The sequence below is a fragment of the Populus euphratica genome, unplaced genomic scaffold, assembly GCF_000495115.2.
Source record: "Populus euphratica unplaced genomic scaffold, PopEup_1.0 scaffold2.1, whole genome shotgun sequence".
NCBI lineage: Eukaryota > Viridiplantae > Streptophyta > Magnoliopsida > Malpighiales > Salicaceae > Populus > Populus euphratica.
The window spans coordinates 3,397,704-3,408,566 of record NW_011499846.1 but is presented as its reverse complement, the minus strand read 5'-3'; the positions used below and the strand labels follow the sequence as shown (position 1 = coordinate 3,408,566).

General features: G+C 29.7%; 1 protein-coding gene across 1 annotated transcript; it reads left to right on the top strand.

The window, feature by feature from the left end:
- Positions 1-6,168: 6,168 nt before the first annotated feature.
- LOC105132224 (cyclin-U2-2-like) lies at positions 6,169-7,335 on the top strand. Its single transcript, XM_011035581.1, has 2 exons — positions 6,169-6,706; positions 6,874-7,335. Exons 1-2 carry the CDS (start codon positions 6,300-6,302, stop codon positions 7,136-7,138), a joined length of 672 nt encoding a protein of 223 aa, XP_011033883.1. The 5' UTR covers positions 6,169-6,299; the 3' UTR covers positions 7,139-7,335.
- Positions 7,336-10,863: the final 3,528 nt, after the last annotated feature.

Sequence of the window (10,863 nt, the reverse complement as noted above, 5' to 3'; positions counted from 1 at the left end):
TTACAAATAAAAAAAATATAAAGTTAAATCCCTAACAAATTAAATGTTAAAAAATAATAAAAAAAAAATTACATAAAATTAAGAATCTCATAATAAATCTTAATCCAAAGAATAAGGACAAAAATAAAATTAAAAAAAAATAAGAAATTACAGTTAAAGAGTAATTAAAAACAAATAAAACTTTTACTAGAAGAATAAGAATAAAATAAGAAATCAAAAGAATAAAAATTAAAATTGAAAAAGCAAAATAAAAAACTTTGATTAAAAGATCAAATTGCAAGCCAATAAAACTTTAACTAAAGAGCCTAGTAAATAAATAAAATTAAAAGAATAAGAAATTATAATTGAAGAACTAAATTAAAAACAAAAAAAACTTTAATAAAAAAGGATGAGAATGAAATAAAAATATCAAAAGAAATGGAATTAAAATTGAAAAGGCAAAAACAAAAAGGATATTCATGCACTTTACTTGGATGAAAAGGAAAAAGAAGAAAATAAAAGGTGATAATTGATGATAATTTTACCACCATATACGATCATGTGTCATATTATAAAAAAGAGAATATGATAACGCTTTCAAATACATAATGTAATGATATATTTGGGCATTGGGTGAATGACATATTTGGGCATTGGGTGATGCCTCATGCGTTGCTCAAATGTCACGTACATCATCTATTACCTAGCAAATAATGAGATCATGTTACCAGTGTTTTTAAATTCAAAAAAATAAAAATATCAAAACACCTCATGCCCTTGATAATTATCAAAATAATTCAAGTAAAAATACAAAAGTACCCTAAAATATGCAAAAATTAGTTTTTGTTTTTTCTAGGTTAATAACATATTTTAATTATATACAAAGAGAGGAAAAATTAAAAAAATCCTTGGCTAAAAGCTCATTATTTTTTAATCATAAGAGTAAATATATATTTCACTACTTAAGAGCCTATGAAAGAAAACTCTTAGCCGATAAATATATTTTTACTGTAAAAAAACCTAAAAAAACTAACATATATCCCAATAATCTTATAATAACCGATCAGCCAATAAAAAAATCCAGGGTTCTCCTGCCTTCAAGACTTTTTTTTTTGACATCAAATAGCAAAAAGAAAATTTTCCTATAGTACTAGAAATAATAAATTATATCTAATCTCGATTGTTGTAATTTAATTATTTTTATTTTAGATTTTGATTTTTTAGAAATTATTAATTTAAATTTTATAAACTTTAAAATTATTAAAAATTTATATAACTATTAATTTTAAAATCTGTAAAATTAATTGAGTTACATAAAATCTAATTGATATATTCACTTTAATTAAAAAAAAATGTATCTAATGCTAAACACACGTGCTGTATATGTCTAGAAAATGTCAACCTTGGCTCCGTGAGGCGGGTTGTAGATTTTGCATGTCATGCAAAATGAAAGATAGATTTTGGTGCATGCATCTCCTTCGTCATGAAGATATCAAAATATCTAGCTGTTTTGAAATCGAGAAACACGCTGCATTTAGTTTTTCCATTTTATATGAAAATAATAATAATGTTTTTTCTTTGTTATAATATCATACATGCACAACAACTCACCCCAAATGATATTTTGTATCGGTTTCACATGGCGAGCAGTTCTTCCCCGTGACCAAGGAGACGATAAGAGATTGATGAATAAATAAAATAAATATTACTTTCTATATTTCAAGTAAAATAATTTTTTCATAAATTTTTTCCCAATGTAAATAATTAGCATCAATAGAATTATTTAAAAAGAAACTAGAAAACAAAGAAATTAATATGCATTTGACTAGATTTAAAGAATGAAATAAATATCGATCTACGAAACTAAAGCCCATATAGTAAATCTACAAGAAAATATTTTCATGATATTAATGAACGGCAAGATATTTTGTGGACTGTGGATGATACGAGGCTGGTGCACCAAAACACAAGCTGGGCCAGATAGATATTCAGCCCTCTCAATTTAAACTCTTTCCATTGGGCCTATTAAATTTTGTAGCGGGTCACACAGCCTATTTGGATTTGGGTGGTATAATTTTTTGGTGGACCTTCCTCTAAATTAAATTAAATGCACATGTTTTTTGGAGTTTTAAATTACTTATTTTTTCTTAATTGTTTTGATGGGTTGGTATTAAAAGTAAATTTTAAAAAATAAAAAATATATTATTTTAATATATTTTAAAGTATAAATTATTTTGAAAAGTAATATTTATCACATTTCTAAACACATAGCTAGCGTGTGTTTGATATCAGTATAATATTTTTTAAAAGAAATTTCATTTAAAAATATATTAAAATATTTTTTTTTAGATTTTTTTATATTAGTATATTAAAATTATTAAAAAAATATTTAAAAAACATTAATTTGATATTTTTTTCAAATTAATCACAAAAACAAACGCGAATCCAATTGAAAATAAACTATTTATTCGCTGAACTAACATTTATTTATTTATAACCTATCGCTGTTATAAAAACTTATATGAAATAACTTATAAAACTCAGAAATTATTCTGAACTTCGGATGGGGCTGTGGCTCCGCCTGCACCTTGTTTATTCTGCCCCTTACTGAAAGAAAAACAAGCTCTCTAAACCATTAGTTCACTTCTCTCAATTCTTGGGCGTCTGCACTAATAGTACGTAATAAAATGTAGATTGGCGGATGCGTAGTGTAACTGTGACTACACGATTCACTTACTCCAGCATTCCATGTAATTGAAAGTGTGAATTGGATCTGCAGATGCATAAATTGACCTATTTATTCGTTGCATATAAGATCTCAAAGTGGCATGAAAGGATGGAATCACCTAGCATGAATGTGCCCGCGCATATAATGATCAATAAAGAACAGAGGTGTAACAGAAAATAGATGCAGAGAAGAATTATGATTGAGTTGAAGATGTTGTATTTTGTTATATAACAAAGTCAGATACAAGGATAGTTTGAACAGAGGTAGCATCGACAAGTTACTTATATTCTGCTTCTGTACTTTTAGCAACTGTGTATTGTTGCTTACAGTGCCAAGAGATGAGTTTTTTGCCCATGAAAGCACAATAGGCACCCACTGCTCATTGATCATCGTGATAAGTCGCCTCATCAGAATCGAAAAATGCTTGAAGATTGCATGATGAAGATTTCTGAAGATACAAACCAGTTGAGATGGTATGCTTTAGATACCATAATATCCTCTTAACAGCCTGCCAGTGAGTGTCCAAAGGATTGTGCGTGAACTTGCTGACTTTGTGAACAGATAAAGAAAGGTCAGGTCTTGTGAAGGACAGGTACAGTAAGCTGCCATCATGTCCGTACATATATGGATCAGAATAGGTAACCCCATCAGTCGCGGACAATCTGCAAGTGGTGGGCATAGGACTTCTGCAAGGTTTTGCTACAGCCATATTCATTGTATAAAGAAGATCAATAATGTATTTGCGCTGAGTCAAGTACAGTCGACCATCATTGCTCCGTAAAATCCCGAATAAAATGATGTATGACGGTGGCAGAAGAACCGGTTTTGAGGATATCGTCAACATAGATAAGAGCACAGTAAGAGCAGCATCCTTTCTCCTAATAAATAGTGAATTATCAGCTTCGCTATCAGTAAAACCAAAATCATGTAATTTGTTACTCAGACAAGAGAACCAGGCCCGCCTGCTTGAGACCATAAAAAAAATTATGTAATCTGCAAAGATGATGAGAGTATTGAGGGAGAACAAAGCCCTACGATTGAGACATGTATACTACCCCCCCCCAACCTGCCATGTAGGAACGCATTCTGTATATCTATTTGCTTAAGTGACCATTGTGTTGAAACGAAACCTGTTTGACCTCGTCTTAAGTTTTAATAATACGAGTAATTCGACCAAACTCAGATTCCAAACTCTAGGGGTTAAGTGTAAGAAAAATATCTAGATCTAGTAGAAAAAATCAAATCAAATCAAAGATAAAACCCAAATTGACAACAAATAAAACAAAGGAAAATCAAGCAAAAAATAAAATAAAATCAGAGAGGTTTAATGACGAGGCTCAAATTAGATGTTTTTTATCTGACAAGAAAAGAAAATCCCTTATTGGCTGCAACTATGAGTATTATGCAAAATGATAGAAAATTCCCTCAATTTCACAGCAGTCCTCCAAAATTGCCTTGCCAATGGAAAGTTATTCCTCTTCTTGTCGGATATTTCCACGATGAAGATGTTAATGGGGTGTTTCGAATTGGTATAAAATGTTTTTTTTAAATAACTTTTTATTTAAAAATATATAAAATAATTTTGTTAATTATATGATAAAAAAAAAAGCACAATTAATAAACCAAAAGTTTTAAATATAAATCATGATGAAGTACACCAAAAAGCGCGTGAGAATATTTTTTATAACCTAAAATAAAAGTATTATAACAGTATTATTGCCTTGAAAAAATCTATATAAAAGGGCACCCCAATCCCTTTGAATATCTGCTAGGGAAGTACCTAAAAGACACGTGCTACATATGATACAAGGATTTCTTTACAGGAAAATTTTTTTTATTGCTGAATATTGCTATTGGAACATATTAACTAAAAGAATTAGAATTAAATTTAATATTAAAACAAATTGAATCCTTACTCTCTTTTTTTTATATATATATAGAACAAGACACAAAAACTGAGAAATAAGAGACTAAAAAAAGAAGAAAAGAAGAATAGCTCAGCGGAGACAAACTAATGGCTTCCTATTTACACATGCTGCCAATGAAGAAAGGTTTTGCTGAGACAATTTGAATGGTACCACAGAAGGACATTTTCAAAGGTGATGGTCCCTGTGTGGATCTTTGATGTGTGGCGGGCTCTCTCACATGGTGGCACATGTGTTCATCATCTTTTTTAATTTTTGCTCACATCAATTTATCAGCATTTTTCTCTGTTTCAAATTATCCTTAAAGATTTAATTGTCTTAAAATAATATATATATATATATATATATATATATATATATATATATACCAAATCAAGTATTAATTGAATGTTGATTTCTTTTCCTTAATATTGTTAAAATCTGGCATAAGTCAATCTAATTTTAAAAAAATAAAATTAAAAATAAAAACTTGAGTACCAAAAAAGAACATGTGACGATATTACAATTCACAATAATTGTATTTCTTTTTCTATAATAAATCCCAAATATCTGTTAGTTTCTTTCAAATATACTGACAGTGAAATCAAAATTATCTTTAAACTGGTAAAATTATTAAAATCAAATCAAATCAATTATATATATATATATAACATTAACCAAATTCGTGAATGTTTTTTTTAACTTAAAAAAAAAAACAAAATTAATGCAGTCCGTTACGCGACGATGACTAGTTCCCTTACTATTCCAAGGCCGCTGTCGGTGAGGTCGACAGATGGACAAATTTGTAAGTAATAATACACCATCATTTTTGTCTGTACTTTTGCTTTATAAATAGGAGGCAGTAAAATCTTTTAATAGATGATTATGATACTGCCTTTCCTTCCATGCACCTTCCAAATGGCCCAAACTCCATGTCATTTCTCCTTTTCTTTATTCATTGGCGTACCTCATGCATCTACACAATATATAGTGTTATAATTTAAAGTACATTTTTTGAAAATATATATTAAAATAATTTTTATTTTTTAAAATTATATTTAAAATTAACGCATTGGAATAATTTAAAAATATAAAAAATTTAATTTTAAATAAAAAAATTTAATGTTAGAAGAACCGCATTCCATAATAGTCTCTTCCAAGTCCCTCTGTCCCGAGTTTTGCTCAGCTAGTTTGATTTCCTAATTTAACACATGATTGTGTTGAAAAAACCCAATAGAATACAGGGAAAAATAATAATTATTCATAAGAAAATAATCAAAAAAATATTTTTTTTGTTAAAATAAAAAAGAAAAAGCGACAAATTAATTGAATCTTTTTATAATCACTTTGCTTTCCTGTTGTTTGGACTTTCCAATTTAACTTACAGAGCCAGCAACAACTTAAAGACTTTCCTGTTGTCCCATGGAAAGGGGGTTAAAAAAAGAGTTAAAAAGAGGTTTTTTTTTTTTTTTTTTTGAGTGAGGGCACTTACTCCCTCCAACTATACCCTCACAAGACCGATATCTTTTCTCCCTTATCGTCTCTCTCTCACAAGCCGACAGTACCGAACTTTAAATCTGTCCTTCTGGTATAAAGTCCTTTTCAAGACCCTTCATTTTCCACAACAAGAAGTCAGAACTTCCATCGTTTTTGTTTCTCTGCCTTCTGAAGACTAGCCAGGGTCTGTAATGGCTACATCTTCTCTTGCAATTTCCCCAAGAAAACTCCGATCTGATCTGTATTCCTATTCCTACCAAAATGACTCGAACACCCCACTAGTCATTGCTGTTCTTGCCTCTCTTATTGAGAGAACCATGGCAAGGAATGAAAGAATTGTCAAGAACTGCTCCTGGGCTTTATCTAAAGATACCAGAACTCGAGTCTTTGATTGCCACGAGACACCAGACTTGACAATTCAATCGTATCTTGAGAGAATTTTTCGATACACTCGTGCAGGACCTTCAGTTTATGTTGTTGCCTATGTTTACATCGATCGGTTTTGTCAGGCTAATCCAGAGTTTAGAATCGACGCAAGAAATGTACATAGGCTTCTTATTACTACTATCATGGTGGCTTCTAAATACGTTGAGGACATGTGAGATCTCTATCTTTGTCTTTCCTTTTGTCCTTGTTTTCTGAAACTTCTTTCCTGTTTCTGTTATGATTTTTGGAAATGATTCGGATTGTAAGCAAACAACTTCCAAACATTGAGTTCCTTCTTGGATTTAGTGTTCTAATATAAACGAATCTATTATTGAACAGGAATTACAGGAATTCTTATTTTGCAAGAGTTGGGGGATTGACTGCAAATGTAATGAACAAGCTGGAGCTTGAATTCTTGTTCTTGATGGGTTTCAAATTGCATGTAAATGTAAGTGTTTTTGAGAGCTATTGCTGTCATTTAGAAAGGGAAGTAAGCATTGGAGGTGGATACCATATAGAAAAGACTCTGAGATGTGCAGAAGAAATCAAATCAAGGCAACAAGAAGAGAAAAGATACAATCAGATTGCTCGAATTATGTTGTAGAGTAATTTTGCTCTTGCGATTTTGCCTGCCATGATGGGTGCGGGGTAGTGTATTGCTTGTTTGTACATACTGATGTGTAAAATATGTCATGATTTCTTGGCATCATGGGTTTACTTTTAAAGTAAATACAGATTGCAGAGTGATGTAGAATTATAATTTGGATTTTGAAAGAGAAAAATCACTATCGATTTGCTCAATTTTGTTCATGAAAAAAGAATTTTGAATATCAAATTCATGTTATGGTTAAGTACCAGAAATAGTGGCATTGACGGGCAGAAAGTCGCACAATCACTTGATTTCAGCAACTGTGTAACATGACTCGAAAATTTCAACCCAAGTCATGCTTCCCTGTTGTGTTGTACACAGAAGAAAGCAAGTAACTAGGTTCTTTTTAATGAGATTAGCATAAAAGCCCATGAAAAACTGAATCAAGCCTGCATTTATTAGCTGTCTTGTTTTGAAAGAAAAACCTTCTCAGCTGCCATTTCACTGTCATCTACCAGTTTGTCATTCCGTAACCAACTCGAGGATGATGAGACTAGGAGCGTACCCCTATAATTATTCAAAGATGGTTTGAAATATTGATAAAAGTTGTTTTTAAAATAATTTTTATTTGAAAATATATTAAAATAATATTTTTTAATTTTTAATATTAACATATTAAAGTTAATTAAAAATATCAAAAATTAATAATTTTAAAAAATTTTAAAAACACAGTACAACCATGTAATCAATCACCGAATTAATTGTTTTTTTCTTTACAGTAATTAGGAAGGAAGAAAAAAAAGATACAATTAAAGAATAGCTAACTAATTAGACATCGACGGTAATATGAAGCAATTAAGTAGAAACATGAATTAATTGTTTTTGTCTTTACAGTAATTAGGAAGGAAGAAAAAAAAGATGCAATTAAAGAATAGCTAACTAATTAGATGGTAATATGCAGCAATTAAGTAGAAACATCGCCAAAGGCAGGCTATGGCACCCGTACCAATTTATAAGCTAAAATAACACTATGATATTAACGTGATAGTTAAGTAGATGTACTTATTTTTTAGGTATTAAGATTTAAAAATCTTTAAAAAATAAATCATGTGAATCCCTTTATCCTACTTGGATTATTTATTTATCTTTGACCGGATCAGAACTATAAACTTCATTTTGATGGATTGTTGAACTTGGCGTGAAAGAAGTGAAGCAAGAAGTAGCCGCAAGTACACAAATCAAGAGTGAAAATCTAAAACCTAGAGCTCTTCTCGTTCGTAAATTCTTCTGGACTCATGGATAATATAAAGTAAGGCAATCGTTTTTGTTCCCTTGATTTTTCTAACAATATATGCAAGTATCATTACCAACAAAGCTAGTTCAACCAGTGACCTACCTTATTGGATTCTTGTTTGGTTTGGCAACAGTAGCAGTATTTTATGAGAGAACATTCAGAAGATACATTAAACTAAACTATAGTGTATTACCAGCGGAAGACAGGTGGGAAAGAGGAAGGGAGGAGGGCACTGAAGCAACCAAAAACAAATACTAAATAAATCACAGAAGCGTCTCCTGCTTTTGGTAATTAATCAATTGGGCGCCGAATTTATCTTTTCTAATGTTGTAGCAGTTTGTCCTGTTCTAGTGCATCGAGAAAAATAATGCTATGTTTGTTTGTCTCTGATTAAAATTGAAGTGGCTCTATCACCTACCGACGGACTGCCTATATATTTCATGCTCCCAATTTAATTTCACAAATTTAGATTTATATATTTTGGTCCAATTACTAGGTGAAGATTTAGAGCTACCTTGTGCAATTTCTAGATACTGAAACTAAGTTTTTTTTCACTCTGCTATAAAGGTTGCATCCGAAAATTTGTTTTCAAAGAAAACTATTCTTGATTGATGTATAAGTAAGTTTAGGTCTATTCCCCACTTAATAAAAAAAAAACATCTAATCATCAATTAAACTATTTATTTATTCCAATATCAATTAGTTCAAAACCTTTTTATTTTATCAATTTTCTCAAATATAATCAACATTAGACAACATCATCCCTTCATTCGTCCGTTGTTAATGGTAGTTAAAACATTTCAACAAATTTGTGCTTTATTTTATTTGGATGTGATGTATAAGTTTTTCTACAAATGGAGCCATACTTATCCCCATTGTGTTCTAAATGATAATTTTAACATCAAATCACTGTAAAATTCTCCACTTTAATAATAATTTTATTGCTAAAACTTTTCTTTATGAGAAATTGGGACTTATTTTGGCACTGTGAATTGAAGAACAAAAGCAGCACATGCAAATTAGATGGAAATTCTTAATTACCAATGTACAACTACCAACAATAGTTGATGAACAGAGGGGTTATATTGCACTTGGAGTAAGAATGATAAAATCTAGATCTAGGACTCAAATGATAACACTCCAGGAGTTAATTACATTGAGATTTTCTCCTTAATTTAGCTGTAATAATTAATTATGACAAATTCACTAATTGTTTGATTGGCTGCCCATCGATCCTTTCCATGTATGTATTAGATGGGGCTTTAGAGTTTGTTTTACATGAATTTTTGACTTCCAGTGAGACTCATGGCTCAAAAGTTGTTTTCTATAAATAACTTATAATAAGATAAACTAAAATGACTTTAACTTAAAAATATGTTTAGTAAAAATAGCTCTAAATAATTTTTTAAAAATATGGTATAAGTTACATATGATGAATTTTAATCAAATCAGAATTTTGACTTGATTGAATAATACAATTTTTATTTAAATAAAAATATTTATAATCAAATAAATCTATAACTTCTTTGAGTTAAAAACTAAAAAATAATTTAAATCAATTTACAAAAATAATCAATAGCTCTAGCGGGCGAAAGGGGCAAGGTCCCATAAGAGATCTAATCAAACACTTGCATCTTTGGCTTATCAAAGAACACTGTGCGCATTATTTTGGGGCTAGAAGCAACTACTTTTTTCTTAACTACAAGGAGCTGGTTGGCGTAAAGGGCACCTCCCTCTAACCTCAGTTGATAATTTCGATGTACGGAATTGCCCATAAATTAAAAAGGGACATGATTGGTGGTGGATCCTATAATTGGAGGCATCCCATCGATTTGTTGTTGAATGAAAACGAACAATTTTCACAGTCCCAATGCATGATCAAAAAAGTATTGAGTGGACAACATTTATGGGAAAAAAAATAAAGTGCAGGAGAAAGAGGGAAGAAAAATGGGTTTTGAACTGTGCAATCTGTAGCTTATGAAATTACAATTTCGAGTGTAAATGGAGTAATCTGTTTCCTTTTGTGTTCTAAAAATATAATATAATTTTTTTATTTTAAATTAATTTTTTATATTTTTAAATTATTTTAATATGTTAATTTGAAAAATAATTTTTATATAAAAATTAAAAAAATTATTTTGATAATTTCTAAACAAAAAATATTTTAAAAAATAATTGTAACCGTATTTTTAAATACTCTTTTAGTATTTTATTAATTTTTTTTAAATATTTTTTTATTAAAAATATTTAAAAAGAATTAGTTTTGATATTAATATTCTAAATTTTTCTTAGAAATGCTTTTAAAACAAAAAATAAAGACATGTTATATGCTATCATTATTTACTACCACTTTCTACATGGAATCACATTTTCAACTCCAAACCTCTTTACTTTAATGATAACACAACTAAGATTGTCTCCTGCCAACACACCTTTCTTCATAATT